General features: G+C 37.3%; 1 protein-coding gene across 1 annotated transcript; it reads right to left on the reverse strand.

Moving 5' to 3' along the window:
• Positions 1–2,683: 2,683 nt before the first annotated feature.
• On the reverse strand, positions 2,684–13,761 carry LOC134796172 (G-protein coupled receptor Mth2-like). Its single transcript, XM_063768154.1, has 8 exons — positions 13,395–13,761; positions 11,301–11,490; positions 9,925–10,116; positions 9,493–9,571; positions 8,744–8,931; positions 7,726–7,894; positions 6,944–7,344; positions 2,684–4,351 (listed from the first exon to the last, which is right to left on the reverse strand). The coding sequence occupies exons 1-7, from the start codon at positions 13,701–13,703 to the stop codon at positions 7,110–7,112; spliced, it is 1,362 nt and encodes a 453-aa protein (XP_063624224.1). The 5' UTR covers positions 13,704–13,761; the 3' UTR covers positions 2,684–4,351; positions 6,944–7,109.
• Between the last annotated feature and the right edge of the window lie 11,457 nt (positions 13,762–25,218).

Raw genomic sequence — 25,218 nt, forward strand, 5'->3', positions numbered from 1 at the left:
ATAAAATTGTGATCTGATAACCACAATAAAGAAAGCGTTTTTGTTCATTTTAGGTATAGTTAAACCTTTGAAGTAAAATTAAAATTGCAAGAAATGTCGATAGTTTATCGATATGACTTTATCGACATGGATACAGCAACGTGGTTCCACGTTGTTAATCGTACACTCGTACACTAAACAAAAGTGGTCCCAGTGACAGCTCGCTTAGACGTAATCATTAAGTACTATATTATATCTATGGTGCCATCTGTTTAGAAATTTAAAAAAAGGTAATTAAAGCCTGACCAGGAATATATGATCATGCGCCATGTTGCGGAATTTCATTGGAACTAATTTCTTACACTGGCAATAATTATAATGATAGTTTGTCACTGTTGTCAGTGGCATTGTGGCGGTTTACTTGAATAATACTTAAGTGTTGAATATTAAATAATAAATGACAAAAAATGGCCAAAACTATACATAATCGCGAAACATTGTAAATAATGTAAATAATAAACTGCTGGAAAAGAACCGTTCGGGAAATTAAACTATTTCGCTACGAAACATTTCCAAATTAACATCAGAGCTGACAGGTAAACAAATCAAAATGTCATTATAGTCTGGTTATTACGACTTGGTTAGATATACATAACATACATTTTCATTTTTAGTTTTAATCTTGTGTCGATAGATGGCAATAAATTTACAGTGACTACAAAATTTACTATGACAATAACTCTCTATACACTCTATTCTCTTTGCTACGGGCTTTGGAGACGATCAATTTTGTTCATTGACAATGTAGCAATAAGGTAAGGTAATTTTGACCTATGTGTGACGCGTCAGAAAATACATGAATTTTATACGGTATAAACCAACAATAAAAAATGTGAACATCGAATATTTGGATTCTGATTATGATTAGAGTGAATAAAAGTATGTAAGTCAAAATAACGAGTTGCCAATCCACATTGTTCAGACTATACTGAACTGTTGCCATATAAATGAGAATAATAGCGCCCTCTTGACAATGATCATATATTCCTGGTCAGGCTTTACTTCCCTTATAAATTATAGTTTGTCAAGCAGATCTTGTCAGTAGAAAAAGGCGGCAAGTTTGAAAAATGTAGGCGCGAAGGGATATCGTCTTATAGAAAATTTAAATTTCGCGCCTTTTTCTACTGACAAGATTTGCTTGACCGTCTGTACCTATATGTGCGGAAAGAGAGGAGTGGTGAAATGTATGAGAGCCCTTACATTCTACGACTCTTCTCTTTCCGCACAGACTAGTAATATTTATGTGTAGGTAGAAGATACAAGTCTGCTACGATTTTGATAGCATACGTAATAGTGCAAGTGTTATTTATACGTCATAATTTCATAGAAGTTTGACATTTAAAACAACACTTGCACTGCGTGTGCTATCAAAATCGTTGCAGATTTATCTTGGTCTAACTCTACTTACCTACCTATACATCATAATCTTTTTATGTTGTGAATATAGCCAACTTTGCCACCGGGGGAAACTTTGCCCAAAACGACAATATTAAGCAAATTCGTTAATGTTGAAAAATTTAAAATACTTATGGCCACCCTGCTATTTTTAGCAGAAAATAGGTTAAATTTGTGACAAAACTATACACCAAACATGTGCACAACTTGACTTGGGAATTTTCAGCGAGTTGTCAAATATAGGGTATATTTCGGCGGGCAAAAAATTGTTAAAAAATGAATGCATGTAGAAAAAAATTGAGAACCCCTTGACAAATATTTCCGGGTTTCAGTTATAAAACATGAAGCATAGATTATGTCCATTAAGGTTTAATCTAAAAAGGCCTAAAGACACAAAAGTTTTGGCGGTGGGCAATGTAATCCGGTAATTTACAGACCTATAGATGCCAACATTGCCCACTACCAAAAACGGCTTAGGGTTGTCACTTTTGACAAATTTACCCAACTTCGCAAGTAAAAGAAGGTTATGTTTGTACACTAAAGTAAGTTTATAAATATATACTGTATTTGATTGGTCTAATTATCCTTTATTTAGATGTTTTATCCCTTTTACGCATGAAAAATATAGCAAAATTCATATTTTAGGCCATTAAACGATTGTAACAGGTTTTCTCTAAAGTGACAACCCTAGCCTTTGTAAAATGCTTAGGTGAGTCTTGTATGAAAAAGGGCAAAAACGGGTAGGCAACATTGCCCACCCGATTTATTCAAAAGTTTACATACTTATCGATAAGTTATTAACAGGGAATGGTAGGATTTCCCAAAAACTTTTTGTGATTCTTAGACATCATCATCATAAGAGCTGTATTTCAGCACCAAATTGACGCGGGCAATGTTGGCTACAACCCCGGATATCTTTGCCCGCCCTCTAAAACGCCAAAAAAGTGGGCAAAAACAGAATTTAATTTTTTTTTCTTCAAGTAAACTGACGCGGTTGATTACAATGGACGGAGCAAAAAAAAGTCATACGATGTCATATAATTTTTTTGAGAAATTCGTGTTTTTTCGAAAAAAGCGGGCAATGTTGGCTATATTCACGGTACCTTATTCCATTGATATGTGGTCAATTTTGTAGGTGCAGGATATAGGTAGGTACCTACTTGAATCTCTTTTAGCAGTTTTAGCTTAGGCTAGGACACCGACTAGAACTAACACCGGGAAGTCTCCATCAAAATAAAAACGATTAAAATTTGATTATATTCTTTATTTATTAATAACTACTTAAGTTGTTAGAGTCTGTGCGGAGAGAGAAGAGTTGTGAAATGTGTGGGATCCAATACATTCTACGACTTATCTCTTTCCGAACAGACTCTAAGTACCTACCTAACACTTAACAACTTAAAATTACTCTTACAACATATGTATATTCAATCTAAGTACTATATTAGACTGTTATAAACCTTAAGTATAGTACCTAAAATAATCTTTCTTTGGTTTTGTGTTACTTTAAAATACCTTAGATACCTAGATACCCACCTATACAATTATGTATTTTGGTAAATACCTACATAGTGGGTTTGGTAATACGTGGGCCATACTGAAAGTTTCTGGATTCTGATATGTAAGACGACTTAATTTTTCTAAGTGGCCGTCCAGGAATTTTCAGTCTGACCTAAGTACAGGGTCTTTATTATTGAAAATAGATACAACCCGTACAACTATAACAATATTAAGAGTAAGAATATCTACGATGCTGTGTACTATCAAAATCGCTGCAGACTTTTCTTGGTCTAACTCTACCTACTTTTGTCTGTCTGAGGAAGGAAAAGTCTTTACCTAGATACTAGATGGATACCTATGTAATATACAACGTGTCCCAAAATTCAACGATGAGCTGGCACCAGAAGACGGACCTGCTCATGACTACTCCAGGAAAAAAAATAAAAAAATTGAAAAAAAAAAATTGAAAAATTGTAGACATTGTCGTTAAAAATACCACTAGGGATGTCGACTTAATTTTTTTTTGTAATTCCATAATAAATTGAGATATTTTTTTTTTCTTTTTTTTCCTCGAGTAGTCATGAGCAGGTCCATCTTCTGGTGCCACCTTATCGTTGAATTTTGGGACACGTGGTATAGAGAATAGCATTATAACTAGGTATGTAGTGTAATGGTACTATCGTATAAACGCTGTTTAAATTAAACCATCATCTTATTTATGTTACAGGCCAATGATGATGATGAGTTAAATTAATTTTTAACTAAATTATGTAACTACCTAAACTAAATAAATGCATTTTTAATACTCTTAGATTTTGTGAACACATTTTGTTATAGGTTATACCTAACTTATTTACCTACCTACCTTATTTTATACAAATATTTGTAACATAATGGGCCGTGGCGTGTGCGCGACGTATTATAGTCAGAAAAGTTTGGTAATATCTATATTTAACACAATTTATTAATGGCGTTACCTATTCATAAACGCGCTGAATTAGCTATGAATCTGTCATTTTGACTTAGGTATTTGTAAGAAAGGGATAAAACATAATTTAACTAAATCATGCCCGTAAAGTTTCATGAATAAGGGGGTAATAAGTCAATAACTTTTGAGGAACACTTATTATACGAATTCTGGCTGGGGACTTAACTAAATACATATAAGTACCTACCGCGAAATCGAAGGAAAATCTGTAATTTGCGTTTATTTCGCTCTTGCATAATTGGAGCCACAGGTAGGCCCCCAGTTTAAAATTAAAAATCCGTCCGGTTTTACGCCTTATAATAACTAGCCCCAGAAGGACTCGAGCAGATCTGAGAAGTCGTATCCTGGCTGTCTGAGGAATCTGAAGAAACGCTGGTGGACCGGCTCTTGGTGAAAATCGGAGACCATTGGGTGCGTGTGGAACACAGTCTGAAATTAAAAATATTTTGAAATAGGGAGTATTATACTGCAATGTTCTGCCGCCAGAGTGCAGCACTAGAGCACATACTAAACCATAGAGTAACTTATACATACTAGGCCTTAAACAGTTTTTTGACAAGTTTTTACTATGCCATAGATTCATCAAGGCGGTTTGTTTACAGGTGGCCTGCTGCCAACCGCGAAAATCGAAATTTCGTTCTCTGCTTCTCTATCGATCGAATAGGTAAGAGTGATAGACGGCCCGATTCGAACTTTAAGATACGTCAGTTAATAGATCTAGAAACAATATGGATTAGATATGCCAGTGTCAACTGTGACGTTTCTTCAAACAAAAACGTCGCATCTAATCCATATCGTTTCTAGATCTATTAATTGACGTATCTTAAAGTTCGAATCGGGCAGAGAGAGTCAGAAACCGAACTTTCGACTGTCGTGTTTCACGGTAGGCCACGTGATTGGGCTAGTGACGCCCTCTACGCAGAGTTTTGCGTTATATTCCCTATTGAAAAAAATAATGATAGAACCAGCGATAGACTCCGTCTAAGCTAACTTTGCACAGATTTGAACAGGACAAAGTGAGCAAGTGTCATTATAAACGTCATATAATATGTTGATAGAAATTAGACATTAATTATGTCATTACTACCTTTGTCATTGCCAATGCCATGCAGAGTTAGTTTGACAAAACTACTTTATTTACACTGACAATTTGTACCGACAGCAGGCGTATTATCGGTATTATCCCTTCAAGTGGCGCCAGCCAAAACGCGAAAAGTAGTCAAGTGGCGGGGCCCCGGTGGGTGGTCAGCGCAGATTAAGAAAATTTTACGAAATCGACGATTTAAGTTTTTCTATGTCTGAGAGTATATTAAATCACATATTGTTAGAATCAGCGTTATATAAGCTATTTGAATATAGCAATTAAATTATTCTAATGTTTATACATTTGACCAGACCTAATCAAACTCCTGAAGAATGACAGTTTTCCAGCTTCCTTGTTAAAAATGACTACCACCATAAAACTAATTGATTATTGGAGGTAATTGCTATTTAATTATCAAAGAAAGACTTTTTTCTTTAAGATTAAATCGATAAAAGGGACCTAAGATACAAATTGTATACCAAGTGTTTTTGTGTTTCTGTATGCTATCCTTCTCTAACTGGCTACCTAATTTTGGGCGCAAGAAGAGCGTAACGATACTTAAATTCGTTCAATTTCACCTCTAAATACGTCAACACCTCATTAACCACTCACTGGTGGATGACAGTTTACTGGTTTTCGCAACGACCATTCACGGGTTGACCGCCACTTGAAGGGTTATGGATCGCTTTATCCACATGATAAAATAACTGTCACTTTTTAACTCTGCGGGATAGAAAGAGACTGACACCGTTTTATCACGCTGTCACGTAGACAAGAACGACCATCATATCCGTACTGTGGGCGCAGCACGGTTCCATTTTTATCGTCTATCACTATGCGCGTCCCTTTCGCACTTACGTACTTGTTAGAACGTGACAGGCATGGTGACAAGGGATAAAAACGCGACCGTGCTAAGCCGCCTGGTTACAAAAAAGTGGAAGTATTATTTAGTCGATAGGTCACGGGTCTTCTCTAGGAATTTATAGGTAGGTACTATTGTATTTCTCAGAAAACAAGTAAATAATTCATAACTAATTCTTAATTTAAGTAATTTAAACACGGAAAATAAGAGGAAACAAATTACCTACTTATTCTTATTAATAAGTAAATAACGGGGTCACCCATGGCAGGAAAACGCAGTCAATAATGTATGAATGACTCAGATTCTTTGTTACTATTTGTCTTATTACGGCAAGTAAATAATAAGTTATGTTAAAGGGGGTAATGATAATAAGGGTTTTAGTACTGAAATTTCCTGTGTTGTGTATTTACCACAAACTACAATAATAAGTAAACATTTACTACATAGCGGTATCAAGCATATAAGAAATCCTACTAATGGGTTCTAGAGTCAGACCGAGAAAAGTCTGCAGCGATTTTGATAGCCCACGCAGTGCAAGTGTCATTTTAAACGTCAAACTTCTATGAAATTATGACGTGTAAATAACACTTGCACTGCGTGGGCTATCAAAATCGCTGCAGACTTTTCTTGGTCTAACTCTAGGTACCAACGCCACCGATAATACCGTAGGTATAAATAGTATGTACTTACTTACCTATTTTCGATACATTACCAACTACTGAGGTGCAACGACTTGAAAATGTATCAAAAATTGGATGCAATAGGTGAAATTATATTTAATTTACATGAGGACTTAGGACTCTCAGCAGCAACAGAAGTGCTTCAAATCCATCAGTTTAGGACACATAATGACGTACCTCTTTTCAAGTTTCTTGATCATTTTCTTCTTGCAGACGAATATGAGAAAGATGAAGAAGCCCCTGAGCAGATTGTAGGTGTCGCTGAGATACAAGGCGCGGTATTCTGGTGACAGAGCGCTCAGGACCTCTCGCACCCAGCTGACGCCCATGATCACGGAGAGCTTCAGGTACAGACGTGCTTCAAATGTATCAGTTTAGGACACACATTAACGTACCTCTTCTCAAGTTTCTTGATGATCTTCTTCTTGCAGACGAATATGAGGAAGATGAAGAAGCCCATGAGCAGGTTCTAGGCGTCGCTGAGGTACCAGGCGCGGTATTCTGGTGACAGAGCGCTCAGAACCTCTCGCACCCAGCTGACGCCCATGATCACGGAGAGCTTCAGGTACAGACGTGCTTCAAATGCATCAGTTTAGGACACACAATAACGTACCTTTTCTCAAGTTTCTTGATGATCTTCTTCTTGCAGACGAATATGAGGAAGATGAAGAAGCCCATGAGCAGGTTGTAGGCGTCGCTGAGGTACCAGGCGCGGTATTCTGGAGACAGAGCGCTCAGGACCTCTAGCACCCAGCTGACGCCCATGATCACGGAGAGCTTCAGGTACAGCATGAATCTGGGAGAAGATTATGACTGATAAGTTGACGGTTGGTGTAATGTAGGTACGTGGGTCACACTTAAAGTTTTAAGAGAAACGCGTAACAGGCAGATAATTGAAATTTTCATAGAATAAAAATGGAATCAAAAAATAATATGTAATTCCACAACCCATGGTTATAGATATGTACTGTAGTTTTCGCACTTAGCCTTCCGGCCTGTACATTTCTGACTTGTAAGCAAATAGCATCAATGTTTACTTGTTAGACCAGCAACCAGAAATGTACGGTTAATTGTCATTGTCAGGCGATAATTTCCAGCGTGGTGAAACAGGGGACAATTTACCATTAGGGTGGCTACAGTGTCAGCATTAGGTGGCATCTGTCAGGTGTTAACTGACCTGTGACGGTGTGTCCTATGAGCAGACGGGTTTCCAGCGGCAGGCGAGTCCAGCACAGCTGTGCCGCGGCTGAGGCGCCAGATGTTGAACGAGGTCATGAGGAACAGGATCCAATTCATGACGATGATGACTAACATTGGCACGTATAGGTACATAAATTTGCCGCTACCTGTAAATATTCCACAGAATTACGTATTAAAACTAAGGTATTTGACAAGCAGCTAGTCTATATGTTTCTTGACTCGACGGAATGATGCTCAGATCGCGAGTTTGTCGCGACTCTCGCGCGTGAGTTGTGCTGCCAACACGCGACAAGCTGCCAAGTCGCGCTGATCTGTCTCTTCTCGCGCCTGTCGCGGTAAGTTATGCTAGAGGTGCAGAGGAATAATGTACGGGTGACAAGGGGGTAGGGGAGTAGGGACCGAACGAGATGCTTTACAAACAAGGTTTGTTCCGCAATAATATCGTATTATATTACTTAATTAGTAAAAAATTATAAAAAAATGTATATTGTATCTTTTAAAATATTTCCTGTTATATACCTAGGTATTTTTAGGTATGTTTTTATTTAATATTATCAGAATCTGAACTTCCGGCTAAATCCCGAGAGCATAAATTAGCGTAAAAACATCCGCAACTTAACCGCAAATTATCCGAATTTCCCGGTACTAACCATTCATTGATAAGACTATTTTTATACGTAATTTGACCGAGCTGCCGGCGGCTGTTAGATTATTAACTAAATTTATTGTTCCTTAAAACCAATACTGTCTATAAACGAAATAAAAAAACAGGAAAACATGACCAAGGCCCCCAGTGCCCAGGGCTGGCAACGAACTAGCGACCGCCGTTTACGTGACAGATGTCTGATCCACTCGGCCACCTGGGCTAGGTGGTATGGGTCAAAATTTCCAAGTATATGACAATCTCCGAAAAATTGTGGTGCCTAGGCACTGGTGGCATTGGTAATTTTTAGGGTTCCGTACCCAAAACTATCGCTTACACATCCATGATTTACCTTCTAAAAAGCATCCTGTTCCATTAATGTCAGGCTTAATGAACCATGGTATATGCCTCAAGTCCATTCTGTCTATGACACCCATCCCGATAGTCAACACCAAAGGCATGCCGAAGGCGTATAGACAATACATGAGGAACTTGAATGTCTCTCCTCGCCGATGGATGGGCCGAGCTTTGGCGTATCCTCTGTAGAAGGAAAAATATTGTCAAAAAAATTGCGTCGCCATTAATTAATAGAAAGTTACATATGGAATTTATCAGGTTTTGGTAGAGAACCTACCCTTACCACAATAAAACGGTTAAAACCAAAATCTATTTACATTTAAAGGTACTATGTACTTAATATCCACACACAGAGTTGACCTGTGTATGATTTAGATTTAGATTTATTTATTTCATAATATGAATTAACAATATAAATTATTTTACACTAATCTATACGAATTTATATTATGACCGTCAAGTAGGAAAATAACAATTGATTCTAATTATACAAATGTCAAGCAATACACAATTTAAAAACCATTATAAGCAATCAATTAATTAACTAAATTATTATGAAAAGGTCAATATGGCTAAGTGGTGGTATGGGTACTAGTAAGTACAAAATATGCCCAACAATATACTTACTAAAAGTTGGTGCTGGTTTCCGGATCTAAAGGTACGAGTATCTCTCCAAAATCTTCCTATATGGGAGACGACTAGAGAAATTAGGTAGGTATGTATTATAAATTAGGTAAGTCGTACCTGAATGTCCACCAAATGTCGATAGACATGACGTTCATCCAACAAAAACATGCCAAGCAGAAGTAATGAATCAGGAATGCTGAAAAGAAAATAATATCTTTATTATCGACGACGTTTATACCAAGTTCACACTTGACAATGTTACTAATATAATGATATAAGAAGTTTCGGCTTGTCATATTGATTGTCGAGATAGGAAAGTGGCACAGAAATCATTAAATGTATAGGTACGTATTTTTAGGGTTCCTTACCCAAAGGGTAAAAACGGGACCCTATTACTAAGACTCCGCTCTCCGTCCGTCTGTCTGTCCGTCACCAGGCTGTTTCTCATGAACCGTGATAGCTAAACAGTTGAAATTTTCACAGATGATGTATTTCTGTTGCCGCTATAACAACAAATACTTATCCGGTTTTTTATAAGTAAGTACTTACTAAATATAAGACAGATAATTTCCGTATTCTCATCAGCCATGCTAATGAAATCCAGCAGCGCAAACGAAAGAAATGTTGCCAGCAGACAGGCCACGTAAGCCATGAGGATCTTTCCGCACAAGTTTCTGAGCTCCGGCAACAGGCAGTACACGATGAGGACGAGGATCAGAAACACGCTGGAGACGAGGAATCCTGTCAAAAAATATTGTAATTTTATTAAAGAAGATACCATCAAAAACTAGTCCTTTAGGGTTATAATCGCTCAAATCTAAACAAAATCTGAAATTTACGCGAGTTTTTCGATTTTTGATAAAGTTGCGTTAGGCGCTTGAGGTCTCAAACTTGGATTATTCACTATCATTCCTTATCATAAACAAGTCTGCAAAGAACTACCGGATTTGGCGCAAACGCCAAATGTATTAATATTGCTGGCAATGGATGCGTAGTGCCACCGATTTCAAAAACATTGTTGTGTCTTTATCTACGCTACGTATATTTTTAAAATGTTTTACTTATTAGTTACATTATAACGAAGTTACTATTGTAAGCATGGAAGTCACTTCCCTCCGAACCAGCCGGCGTATTATGGATGGCCTTATCCATCTTTATCCACGTGATAAAATAACTGTCACTTTTTAAAACCATGGGATAGAAAGTGACGGACACCGTTTATCAATCATGCTGTCACGTAGGCAAGAACGACCATCATATCCGTAAAGGGCTAAGATGGCCGGCTCTGTATCATTTGTCACCATGCCTGTCACGTTCTAACAAGTATATAAGTGCGAAAGTGACGCAAGGTTTGACAGGTGATAAAAATGCGACCATGATCATACCGCTGCGGAGCCCGATTCAGATTAACATTTTTGTTTTGATACGGTGTTGAAGATCGCTCACGCTGATTGGTGCATGCGGAATTCAGTGAAAGTCGTGCGTGAGATGCGCGACGAACACGAAGACGATCGTCCAGGTCAGTGTTTCTCAAACTGTGGGTCGCGACGCTCCAAGGGTCTCTCTGCCTCTGCGAGGCTTGAAACAAGACATAAGCGAAACATTTTGTTCGGGTCGCGTCATTAAAAAGTTTGAAAAACACTGTTCTAGGTAATGTCAAAACCAGTTCAAAGCCATAACAAAATGCCAAAATAGAAACGACCCTCTGAGTCGGAGTCGACCATAGCCCGTCTTGTGGGACGAGAGTATTTGTCAATTTAGTGAGTTATATAAGTCATATTCTTAAATGCAGAACTATAGTGAAACACACCAACTTGTCAGTAGAAAAAGGCGCGAAATTGAAATTTTCTACTGGAAGTCAACTCTTCGCGCCTTACATTTTTTTAATTTGTGATAGAGTATATTATTTACAAGTGCTTACTTACCACTTACAAGGAAGATGCTGTTAGACTCAAATTCATCTTCCGGTACCGGGGTGGGGATGGTCCATATCCTGAACTGTGGTTCATAAATATTTCTTCCGTTCGGCAGCGCGATGTCTATACAGAACTTATCGTTTGCGATCGGCTTGAACCTGTTGAAGGAGTTCGGTAGCTCCTGCATGACGGTTCCATCCTAATAAATATGAAATTTAATTTATTATTTTCCTAAAGTCTCAGCTAACTATTCATAAATACGTATATTTGAAAGTTCACATTTACTTTAAATAAATGTAGCTATAAGATTGCTTTCTGTTGTTGGGTAAATACTTCTGAATGTTGGGTAGAAATTTACCAATATAGAGCAAATATCTTTGTCGCTTTAGAAAATAACAATAGGTCATATCTACCTACCTATACGTTTTTGCATGACTCCTATCTTTTTATATCATGATCAGACTAAGTAACACTTAGTTGTATTTATGTAGCTGCGGATAGCCGAAATCCCTACCTTTTCCCTCTAGGAAAATTACTTTTGGATCCCCTAAATCCCTTACTGATAATGTTAATTATACTTATAATTATAATTATAAACATAGTTCCTAATTATTAAGAAATGAGTCATAACTAGTGATCCTTGCGGTAAACATAGGAGGATGTTTATACCAAGAATTGTTAGATTAAACTACAATAACAATTATAAATTCTTTGTTATTTTGACTCATATTATTGAATCATAAAAGCTTTAAGTAATTGGCCTTACGCGGGATGCTGATGTTACAGGAATTGTCTAAGCAAACAGTTTATATATAGGTAACATACATATATATTATTCTAATAAAATATTGATTATTTAATTAAGCAGACATACGACGAATATGTATAGGTAATATTTTTCGTCGTTAAAGATAATAATAGGAGAACAACGGTTGAATGACGTGATTAAATTTATATTATTTACTTAGTTTTTCTAATTTACCTATGAGTAGGTAGGTACCTAGTTAAGATGAGGTATTTTCTATCGACTATTTGCTCTATCTAAAACGGCAAGTACCTAATCGATATTCGTGTATTTTATTATATTTTCTTTATTAAGGATTTTCTTTTTTGGCCCACCATGTGGTCTACATTTGTTTACAACCTAGCCTAACCATAGATTTATACAGTAAATAACTGACACACACATACTTTTTAGGGTTCCGTACCTCAAAGGAAAAACGGAACCCTTATAGGATCATTCGTGCGTCTGTCTGTCTGTCCGTCTGTTACAGCCCATTTTCTCCAAAAGTACTGGACCAATTAAGATGAAATTTGGTACACATATGTAATTTTGTGACCCAAAGACGGACATCTTACGTAAACAAATGAATTTTACACATGGAGACAACTTTTGGGGGGTAAATGAGAAAATTAAAGTAATGTTTTTTAAACTATAATTATCATGTTACATATCAAATGAAAGAACTCATGTTGAGAATCTCAAATTGATATTTATTGTCATTTCAAAATAAATAGTTTAGAAGTTATTTAAGATATATAAGAAGAAAACCAGCGCCATGGTTTGCCGCGGCTGAGTGGGGATCCTATTTTAGCGTCCAAATGTCTTTTATGTCTGCATGTCTTTCTTTTTTTTCATGTACTATGTTGTGGCGTTAAAATTAATGTATTTCTTCTTCATATAAAAATACATTGTTAAAAATTGGGTAATGTACGGAACCCTTGGAACGCGAGTCCGACTCGCACTTGGCCGGTTTTTTCTTTCGGAGCGATTATTTCCGAAAATATTAACTACCTACTTATATCAAAAATGTTTTTTTGGAGACCCTTATTCGTTTTGAAATACCTATCCAATGAGATACCCCACACTATTTTACCGTTCTGTCGCAAATGCATCATTTATGTATCCATGCCAAATTGCAGCTTCCTAGCACTATCGATCACCGAGCAAAGCCTCGGACAGACAGACAGACGGACATGGCGAAACTTCTAGGTGACTACGAAACCCTAAAAAGACAAAACCAAAATTTGTGGACCATTATTTGTAGTAGGTATTGGACTATAGTGGGGTGATAGATATTTAAAAGTGAAAGATTATCTTACCTCCAGCAAGTAATTATTGAATTTCCTGGACATGTCGAAAGCTCTAATCATACTAAAATTCCGAGACTTCGACGGCACCAACGTGAACACTTCAAACACCTTCTTCCTCGTCTCCGCAATATCCTTGTCATAAATAACCACATCCCCAAAATTGTAATTTGTAAAATTGTACACCCCCGTATCATTCTTGCAATGTTTCTTGAAACCTACATATTGGTCAAAAGGGCAACATTTATTAATAACTATTTTAGTGTCTCCGAAACTGAAGTAAAAAATTAATATAAATATTGTTAATTTACAAGCAGACATGTTTACTGTTATGAATGCTCCGGGATTATGTGTACATAATTACTGTGCGGAATTGTAATCGCGTGTGTTCTGTAGGGTGACCAGCAACTACGGGAACAGACGTAGACGGTCCATATTTGTGAAGTGCGCATTTTCCCTAACAATAACTGAAAATGGTAATGGGCCACACAGGGTTCCGTAGCCGTTATTACAAAGAAATGTATTATTTATAGTATGTACTTAGTAATCATTCTGAAATCATGTGAATTTTTAGTTGTATTTTGACCGCCGTATAAGGTATACCTATATAACAATAGAAAACATAAAAATACTCGTGATAATATTAGTTTTAATTAGACTACAATAACCTAAGCTACATCTACGTTTTTTTTTTACCTAGTATAGTTCGTTTTTTTTAGCATTAGAAAGAAGGTAAACAATCTTGACGTGTCTTTTTATTAAAAAATATTGAAAAACGCTTTAAAAAATTAGTTTAGGGTCAGTTGTTCTACATTGAAACAATCGGACACAGTGTAACTTTGCGATATCTCGGAAACTAGGTGTTACCAGCTAGTGCCGTCTGTCAAACAAGGGCAGGCTCTGGGACCCCCAGCACCTCCCCAAAACGCGAGCGCGCCTCGGAGAAGGAGCACGTTGCTACGAGCATTATTGTGAATTCGTGCAATAAAAGTAATTTTTTTCATTTAAATGTCGCAATTTTTTACCAAGATTATAGACTCGAATTTAGCGTGTCTTAAGTTTTTGTTATGTTCTATGTGTATTAAAGTTTATTTGGAGCTAAATATTTTTAAATTTCTTTCACTCTTTGGTGCAGTTTTTTTTAATTGATTCAAAAAACACCCCCTAGTCTCACAATGAAACATTTTTATGTAGCATACAATGAAACATGATGTTCACTGAACACCAGTACCAGCACACAATGAAACAAACTCATTATTTTTTTTAAATAATTTAAGACTATGTGCAAAATTTGTGAAACTAAAATACCATGAAAATTGGTAATAATTTGTCTATCATATGACAAAATATAAGATACTTAACTTTAGGAATGGCTGAGATAGGATGGTTTATATGTTGAATGTTTCATTGACGGCAAGGTTAAGGATACATGTCTAACATTGAAACAGTCGTTTATAAACACTATGTTGCAAGAAAGTGTATGAAATCAAGCATAGAGAAGCTCAAAACCCTCCCGCGTCTACCTAGTTGGCAATCATGCTCCGTGGACATAAAAGGCGCCTTTTTCGAAGCATGCCGTACGTGCCGACCAGATTTTCGATTCACAATGAAACTCAGATGTGTGTACAATGAAACAAGTCTTTCGCTTTTAGATATTTCAGCAATCTTCTAAAGATTCCATATGTCGGAAACCTTTTAAAGAACCAATTTCAGCCTACCACTATTTTCTCCTTTCCTTTCTCATGAATTGAATGAAAGCATATGTATTAATGTCACTTATTTATTACGCCGTTTCAATGTTTATTAATGATGTTTCATGGTAGACCATAATTATTACATTTGTTTCACTGTAAAAATTAGAGTGTTTCATTGAAAACATGCACAAGTACATAATGAAACAAAACTCATTTTTCGAAAAAAGGGTTATAGCACAGGAACTGTTACAGATAAGTAGAAACCAAGAATGCCATACGATAGCCAACGAAATTGTTTATCTTCATACGAAATGTCACACTCATAACTTTAAAAACACCAGAGATAGAAAGACTTGAACTTTTAGTGTTTCATTGATCAACAAGTTACCCTATATTACTCATGAATGCAAAAGAATGTAAAAGATCCTATATGATTTATAATTATAACATATTTGGTGTGACTTATTTTTCAATGGTGATTTTTAATAAAAAGACATGTCAAGATAGCTTACCTTCTTTCTAATGCTAAAATAAACGAACTATAATAACAATCGTTTTGGTCTCAACCGTAACAAAACTGGCTTATTATTTAAAGCTTAATAAGTAGTTGTTAAACCTTTTTTAGGGTTCCGTACCCAAAGGGTAAAACGGGACCCTATTACTAAGACTTCGCTGTCCGTCCGTCCGTCCGTCTGTCCGTCCGTCCGTCCGTCCGTCCGTCCATCCGTCCGTCTGTCTGTCACCAGGCTGTATCTCACGAACCGTGATAGCTAGACAGTTGAAATTTTCACAGATGATGTATTTCTGTTGCCGCTATAACAACAAATACTAAAAACAGAATAAAATAAAGATTTAAATGGGGCTCCCATACAACAAACGTGATTTTTGACCAAAGTTAAGCAACGTCGGGAGTGGTCAGTACTTGGATGGGTGACCGTTTTTTTTTTGCTTTTTATTCGTATTTTTTTGCATTATCATACGGAACCCTTCGTGCGCGAGTCCGACTCGCAGTTGCCCGGTTTTTTTACCTTAGTTGTTGTTTTATCGCTAGCTTGTTCTAGAATATCGTATAGGCGTCTTACAAAACCTTCTTCGTTTCGTCAATAAATAATATTAAGCTCAGAATTTGCTCAGAATACAGATCTTCATAGGTAAAAACATTATTAGTTTTTTTTCATATATCGAGCTCTAATCAAAACAACAATCCAACATATTTTTACAAAATCTCATATTATTCCGTAAATAAGTACGTCACATATGTATTATTTTAAACCAAAAATAATTTATTTATACAAAAGGTTAATGGTATGTATTAACAAAGCAAATCACGTAAGTACCTACTTATTTGACAAAATAGGAGCAACCTCAATTAACTTTACAATTAACCTTAATTTATTAGGTTCAACAAAGTATGGTAACCATACGCCCTAGTAATTATAAGGGAAATAATTAAGTAGTAAGTTTTTCCTTTCCGGTATTATTCATTCATATCGTGGCCATGCGCTTTTGCCGCTGGATACATCAAGGAAATTTAAATAAATAAATAAATATTATAGGACATTTTTTATACTAAAAAAAATTGTGTCTTACCTTAGGATATTAATGATATTATGTACAGTCAGCATCTAAAGTAATGAAATAAACAAATAAAAAAATATAAAAGCTACTAGTTTTCACGTTCTAAAGTATCTGTTACAATCTAATTGATATCCCTAATATATATTTATGTACTTACAACTATATGTACCTACATAAAACAATTAGACTGTAATAGATACTTTAAAACTCCAGTGCTACGTCGAGTATAGCGCTCCTAGGAGGGATATACGAGTATACCTACTCGTATGCATTGCCACTGCCAAGTCAGTGCAAACTTAGCGTGGTGTAGATGTGTTCTGCGGTGTTGTGACAAAAATATCATAACAAATTTAAATAAATTCGGTCAAAATCGTCGATTAGGCGCAGTTGCGTTCCCGCGCCCCTGAATAAGTCGTGGTTTTTTAAGTTCAGCCTGTATAGCTCAAAGTATATGTGGTTATATCAAATAATAAAACCATTATGCAACAAAAGTTTGTATGACAAGGATACCTCTGCAGTATTTCCTCGAGGGACGTTTAGGTATGTGGAATAACCGAAGCGAAAGATTCCTGAATAAAATTTATTTCGTACCTATGAGACATGTAGTTTTTTACTGTAACAGGTCAAAGAGCACGACTCATATATTGCCCAACATTTTCTTAATCTTTAATACGTTTTACTTCTAGAGGATCAATCGACTTTAAGCTTTTCCTTTTCAACTGTTGCTTCAAATCGTTGTTTGCATTTTTATTTATTCTTTCAATATCCTGTTTATCATCTTCAATAGTGATCATGTACTCGTATAAATCTTTATCGGTATTGTCGTCCACACAAGTATCATCAGGGCTAATGGTTTCAAACTTGTACATGGGTGATGACCGAGGGGACGACTTATATGAGTTATGTGACATAGGAGACGCTGAACGAATTCTCTTCGTGCTTGTAGATGGGACACTGTGCGACACCGGCTGAGGTATTTTTACTTTTGTCTTGTTCTTCGCTTTGCTTAGCTGTTTTTTCGCGTTGAATACCATTAGTTGCATTTTCTGCATCAAGTCTAACGCTACTAATTCTGGCATTTTTCTCAACTGCATGGTCATAGAGCGGCCAAAAAGATCGTATTCATCTTCTTCAGTACTGGCTATTAGAGAGTTTTGGTACTTTTGTTTGTCTGGACTCTTAGATCTTTCTGGCGATTCGTCCATTAGTTGAATGTATTGAGTGCTTATATCAAAAGGTTCCTGGTAGTTCTCATAATCTTCTTCTTGAAATGATTCTTCTGCAGAGTTTGATTGTTCTTCTCTCTGTGAAAAAATTGGATATTCAACAAATGCGTCTCACTGGCCAAATCTAACTTACTCGTAAAAAATTTAGTCCACAAATTTAAACCACTTTAGTCTAGTTTGTAGTGACTATACCTATACCTACCTGACTTGCGAAACTTTAATAGGTAGGCATATTATATTGTGAATATTATGATTAATAGCGTTATCCACGTAATAAACAAATTTAATGTCTTTGATTTTGATAGCCCAAACAAAAGAGATTTTTATATGGGGACCCACGTACCTATATCTTCCCTGGCGACAAAGATCTATCATCATTTTAAAATGTAATTTACCAAAATTATGCAAAGTGGTTTTGTACAAAATGCATGGTGGAGAGATTTAAAGGTGGAGACACTGCAATAACGTGTAAGTAAATAGGTACTGTCGTCCTTTTGATGCTGGTTAATATAACCGATTAATTCTCAAATAATTGATTGTCACCCATATATATAGGTACACATATATAGCCGTGCCAAGTCACCATATTTATGCACATAGCCAATATCGGCAACAACCACACATGACCTAATACTCAGTGTTAGGCACACTGCGGTTTGAAAAGGCTATATCTACTTACAAGCCTAGTAGAATTAAACCACAAGGATTGGTATTATTATATACACTATATAACAACACACAGTTAAGGGAGTAGGGTACCTATTCAAAATTTGCACATGCTCTGTTTTCTTAACCATAAAGTTGTGTTGGCTCATTTTGAACGTACACCTCACCCGCTACAACATAATACAAACGCATGCTACTCTAAGATGTTATTGGCTCGTTTTAGACATTTGATTTTCTACTTTAACGTACTGAAATTAAAGTCGTGTTTTAAATTTCGCCTTTTTTTGATAGTGCACAGATAGAAAATCAAACCATGTAAAGAAACACAAGTTAAAAGTAATTTATACCAATATATTTTAATAACACTTACTTTAGTCATGTAAGGTCCCGTGACATCCAGTATAAACTTCAAGGCGTCATACGCAAACCATTTTCTAACGTCATCGCTTTCATGATCATCCTTCATCTTACTCGTCAATCGATGGTGTTCCCTGTGAAACGCACTCCGTAAATTCTTTATTTTCTTCCTTACACCGCCCTCGTCCATTCCGTACTTCTGTCCGAAAGCAATAAGGATTTTACGTTTCTTGCCGTTATGTTTATAGTTGGGGTTTCTTATATCCCATAGTACTTTGCATTTTCTGTAGTCTTTGATGAAGTTAAGTAATTTTTCGTTCGTCCATTCCATATTATTGCAGAGTCGCGGTAAAAATAATTTGTGATAATAACCTAAAATGGCGCACGCCGTTCGGAAACTGGGTGCGGCAGCGTGTGGCATGCGCGACTGGGGGCCGCAGGTGGCCGCAGCTTGGCGCGGTGTGCCGCCGTGCCACGCGACACTAGCGCTAGTGAGCTTAGCGGCATCTAGCGGCAGAGGCGCGAACTAGTACGAGCGCCTGGTCGCTTAAGATCGGTTTTCCTAGGATAGCGGTGCCGTCATATAGCTACTACTTGCTACTACTATTTATTTGTATTTATTTTTATACTACCTACTCAAAAGAAAATATGGGGCACTAAGAATTTTGTTCAGGAAAACTAATTTCATGTTTATTGAAACCAATATGGGAATTGTGAAAGAATAATTTTTTATAAGCCTTAACACTTAACAACAACAAAAAATACCTACAGGATAGTTTGTGAAAAATACAGGCTGTGTAAAATTATGTAAAATGTAAGGTTGGAAAATTAAATTGCTATTTTTTCGGCCACCATAAAATCGAATGCCCACGGATTTTTAAAATTAATAAGTATTGCAAAATGTAGTAAAGATTTACTCATTTCCACATTACAATATTAAATATACGCCTTACCATCACTTATAAAATTATTAAAAGTCCATAATCAATTATTTCTGGGTACAGTCGCCATCAGATATATCGGAGCGGCCAAGGTGCTCACAAATATCGGAACACGTACGCCTCTATTGTCAGGGCGTTAGAGCGCGTGTTCAGATATTATGAACACCTTGGCCGCTCCGATATATCTGATGGCGACTGTACAAGATTTTTGAAGGTCAGAAAAAATATAGATAGATAACGATCTAACCTATCTGACATTTGAATTAGGCAAACCAGGCACCAAACCAATCTGTTTTCACGTTGTGCTTTTCACATAACCACCGTAACGTTCAAAATACTTGGCCCCTATTTTTAACCGACTTCAAAAAAAGGAGGAGGTTCTCAATTCGTCGGAATCCCTTTTTAGAGCACCGTACAAAACTTTGTTCACGGTGCTCTTATGGGATCACTTCGGTCTTGCAAATCGGTTAAATGCGTTTTTCTCAAAGACCGTTTGATGTAGGTACCTAAAATTTGGAATAGTTATGGCAAGTACCATCACTAACACTTTGAATAAGTCAAAACTGCTTATTTCTGATTTTAGGGGGAAATTTAGGGGGTTGAAAGGGGTAGCTTGAATTTTTTTTTATTTGTAAGAATCGTGTGGGGTACCATTAGAAAGCTTGCAAAAAATTGAGTCGATGGACTGATATTGACTTCATTTTAGAGTGCAATAGTTTCGATAAAAAATGCATTTAAAGTTGCAAGTTTTCATACAAAAATTTTCACCTCTGTCCTGGCGATTTTCGCGAAAACTATAGCTAACAGGCAGCTGACCAGTCAATACCCAACTTAAAGAAGCATGGAGACGGCGGGAAAATTATCAGCTTAACTTTATCTTTATTACTTTTTCAACTGCAGCCTGATCTTTGGTTGCTTAGGGCTATATACCTAACTGATGCTTACACTGGTCATTTCATATTAGGAAGTAGTTTTAGCGAGAAAGATCCTTAGTTAAAACTTTGGCATTGATGTTTATGACTTATGTCTTTGATACAAAGTTTAATTCTGCTTGCTTATTTTTGTGGGATATTTTTTTTTCTGAATACATGGTATAATAATATACTCCGGCCTACTATAAGTATGAGAGAGATCTACAAAATACAACCTTATTATATTGCAAATAAGTTTAAATTTCGAACAGGCTTTCCAACCAATTGACTATCTCAATGTGCCCAGTAAGAATCATATTTATTATTGCAGTTTATCTGAAAAAATTCAAATTAAGAATTCCGTTCTTCACTGTCGTTGTGTTTTTTTTTTTCACAATAGAGCACATAGAGTTAGTAAGGCGTATAGAGAAAGGGAACGGTGCTCTGAACACCGTAGTCTTGACTTCGTGCTTGGCCAATTATTTCTTTTGAGCAGTATACTTAATACTTACCAGATACTTACATAGTGTCTATGAAAAATAAAATCAGGGTTACATAATATTATCTACCTAGTTAGTTCCATATGGGATATACGCACATAATATACTTATTGGTTTTTCTGACCACAATAAAATATTATAACAATGTGATTGTTTGTGGTTTAATATTAACAGAGGTATGAAACATATGCAATTAAAAATAGAGATAATGTATTTTTTTATTCAAAAAAAAAATTCAAAATTATTTATTTCATGTGATTTAGGTACACACATAGCAATACACAACAATAAACAATAAACTTACAAGAATTACACATAAACACAACATATACACATTAAAATTTACACAACATTATACAGTGCTAGCCAAACTCTCAATTTTTGCTACCACTGTATCACACTTGTAGGGGAATGTAGTCCCTCACAGTGGAGCATTATGGGACAGTCTGGTTTTTCCGCTATCATTCTCAAGATGGTGTTGGGACTGTCCCACACCCGGCGCACCAGGGATGCGGCGCGCACACGCAAGGTCGCCTGAAAACAATCGACGCCCGCCTCAGCAAACATCCCTGATGCGCTACAGAAGCGAGGCAGTCCCATCATCACCCGGAACGCGTTATTATATTGGACTCGAAGGGCCCTATAAGCCCGTTGCGAATACTGAACCCAAAGGCTGCAGGTATACAGGGAAGTACAGAACGCTCTAAAGAGAGTGATCTTTACCCCCCTGGAGCAACCCGCAAACCTTCGTGCTATCATATTTGCCCGCACCGACAAGGCCCTTCGTTCCCTTTCAATATCTATGTCGTCCTTGAGGTCGGCCGCAACAACATGACCTAGATATTTAAATTGGGTTACTCGGTCCATTGGACTGCCATTAAGATATATTGCGGGAAACTCTGAAGACCTGTTGCGGCCGCTCTCAAAGACTACATATTGGCTCTTCTTCTCATTATATTTGAGACCGTGACTCACCGCATAGTCCTCACACATCTTGAGCAGCCTACGCATGCCACAGACCGAGGCGCTCAGCAGCACCATGTCGTCCGCGTAACTGATGTTGTTTACACAGACTCCGTCTATATGGCATCCGACATGGATGCTGCTGAGCTCCTCGATGAGTTCGTTCACATACAGGTTGAAGAGCGTTGGTGAGCTCAAACCCCCCTGCCTCACCCCGCATTCCAACCTGTATTCGTCCGACAGCGCATTTGACCATCTAACGCAGTTGACCTGGTTTCCATACCAGTACCTAAACATACGTACTGTTTCCGGTGGTATACTGGTTTTCCTTAATTTTTCCCATAGTATGTCATAGGAAACCAGGTCAAATGCCCTAGAAAGGTCCAGGAAACATGCAATCACTGGGGTCTTGCTCTTGGTGTAATACTTGACAGTATGCTTCAGACACAGTATTGCAGATTCTGTAGACAAACGCGGTCGAAAGCCAAATTGGTTGTCATGCAGTTTTATATGCTCACTTAGCTGTGAATTAAGCACACTGTCAAATACTTTGGCTATAATCGTTGCCAGTGATATCGGTCTGTAATTGTTTTTGTCTGCCAAGTCCCCAGTTTTGTTTTTAACTACAGGAACCACGATAGTACGCATCATATCATTAGGCAGATATGAATGCCTCATACATATTGTAAAAAACATTGCCAATATCCTAGATATGTGAGGACCAGCATTTTGGAGGTGCTCGATACTGAGACCGTCATGACCCGGGGATTTGCCTCTGGACATTGATTTAATTACTTTGTCAATATCCTTGACCGTAAACCCCGGGCCTGGTTTTTCATTGGAGGTCTCAGTCACAAGCCCCCCCATCAGCGATGGACCTAAGGGAGATTTCAAAAAGAAATGGTCTTTAAACAGGTTCGCGACACTTTTAGGCTCGCTTACGCCATCAACACTGACCGGGTGACCAGCCACAGGCTTCATTTTACTTGTGGATCTGTGTGGAATTTATGTGGAATGTGAATGAAATGTCTTTAAAAAACCCGTAGGGGTCGGATCAAAAACTAAGTACCTACCTAATTAAGTCCGACTCACGACTAATAGGTTTTCTGTCATCTATAGGTAAAGAACTATTTTGTGTAGGTAAAGTACCTATTTTTTCAAAATTTTAGGTCCAGTAGTTTCGGAGATAAAGGGGGGGGGGGACTGGTACAGACAGACAAACGCACGAGTGATCCTATAAGGGTTCTGTTTTTTCTTCTTGGGTTACGGAACCCTAAAAACTATAAATACATACATTCCACTTCCATTCCAGTCAAGTGTGACGTTACTTAAGTGTAAGTACGTGATAGAAAGGGACAACAAGTATCCCTTGTTTGAGTCCATTAGGGTGAAAAATAAGACTACCTAATTTAGAATTATTTGTACAATTTATTACCAAGTGTAAACTAGTCTCAGTGATACTCGTACATTGAAAACTCAATATATATTCCTTTAATACAATCATAGTATAGAGACAGTACAGTAAATTATTGTACAGTCGACGCGACGTCAAAAATATGTTTACAATTTTGCACCCTACTCCTTTGTAATAAGACATTGTATCTTTAACCTCGACTGTACACACCTACACACCAAATACACTTATTGAGTAGCAATGAGGTAGATAGAATATTTCAGTGCATTTTTAAAATATCGATTTATTACATAAAGATAGTATGTAAATATACTGGGTCAAGCAGATCTTGTCAGTAGAAAAAGGCGGCAAATTTGAAAAATGTAGGCGCGAAAGGATAATATAAAAATTTTACCTTCCATTAAAATTGATATTATGTTTCCTTCTACGTCAGAGATGTTCATCGAGAGAGTAACGCGATCGGTGACCGATAGATGCCGCTAGCGTCTATGTAGTCGCTCCGCCCCACGCCGTGACGTTGTTCCGCTTCCCCTCACTGCAATCCGTTGCTCGCTTCCCGCGACTCGCCGCCACCATGTCATTGTTGAGGAGAAGTACCGTCGGCATAAAAGTAGCCTAGTAGCCTGCCAGGAAGGCATTACTCACATCTCTGACGTAGAAGGAAACATAATATCAATTTTAATGGAAGGTAAAATTTTTATATTATGTGTTCCGTACTCTACGTCAGAGATGTTCATTGAGACCTGTTTATTATCTCCTGGTGGCGAGTCAGCGGGCGCGCAAGCGTTAGGGCTACACCTACTGTCATACAACTCAGATAAAGAATAAATATATACGCCTTATTGCAACCCATGAAATCACAGTGACTCGTTATAATGATGCATTACAGGAAATTGTGAATTTAAATTGTAATCCCAGGTTCGAATCTGACGTTAAACTGGTTTGAGAGATTTCTCATTCGAAATCGCATCCAATCCGCAGAATCTCGGCGATAGAATCGTTTAAAGAAGAGTCATGTTCCCAATTAACTTAAGCCAAAATATCGCTAATTGGATAGATTTCCAGCCAATTTAGTGATTAAGTACATCGTGGATCGAAAGCAATCTTAAGTGAGGCCGGCTTGGATGAGACTGTGGCTGAAAGCGCAGTGTCCCCTAACATTTTGTGTAATTCTCACAAGTTGACGTACCCAGACTACCTACTTACTGGGTCTATACTTTATTCCGGAGCTTCTAAGAGTCCAATCGGTAAGACACGTTATCTGGTTTAGAGCCGAATTTCGGACACAAAATAATAGCGTGAACGTTATCTATGTAATTGCCCGGGCTACAGTATAGTAGAGTAAGGTCATTGACCCTGCGGCCTGATGCTAACAGTAAAAATGCGGCAGCTCTTCTATATAGGTACGTTGTAGGGCTATTCAAATTAGGGCAAGTAGATTTCTCGCGTCCCAAGCTGGTGGTTTGGGAGGCGCTGGTCTCGCTATTAATGGCGTTGGAAGAAGGCATAGTGTCCGATAGTGGTTCACATACAGCGCTTGTTACAGGCTTATGAACAAGTCTCGTTCTGAAAGCTAACATGGGCAA

Source organism: Cydia splendana, chromosome 13, assembly GCF_910591565.1.
Source record: "Cydia splendana chromosome 13, ilCydSple1.2, whole genome shotgun sequence".
Lineage (NCBI taxonomy): Eukaryota > Metazoa > Arthropoda > Insecta > Lepidoptera > Tortricidae > Cydia > Cydia splendana.

Bases quoted from the DNA above. Each gene is read 5' to 3' on its own strand.
- LOC134796172 (XM_063768154.1), bottom strand. From the start codon at position 13,703: ATGTCTGCTTGTAAATTAACAATATTTATATTAATTTTTTACTTCAGT. The intron at 8,932-9,492 runs GTACGACTTACC...TTCCTTCTACAG, and splicing joins GACATTTGGTGGACATTCAG to AGGATACGCCAAAGCTCGGC. The intron at 7,895-8,743 runs GTAAATCATGGA...GAATATTTACAG, and splicing joins AACAGGATGCTTTTTAGAAG to GTAGCGGCAAATTTATGTAC.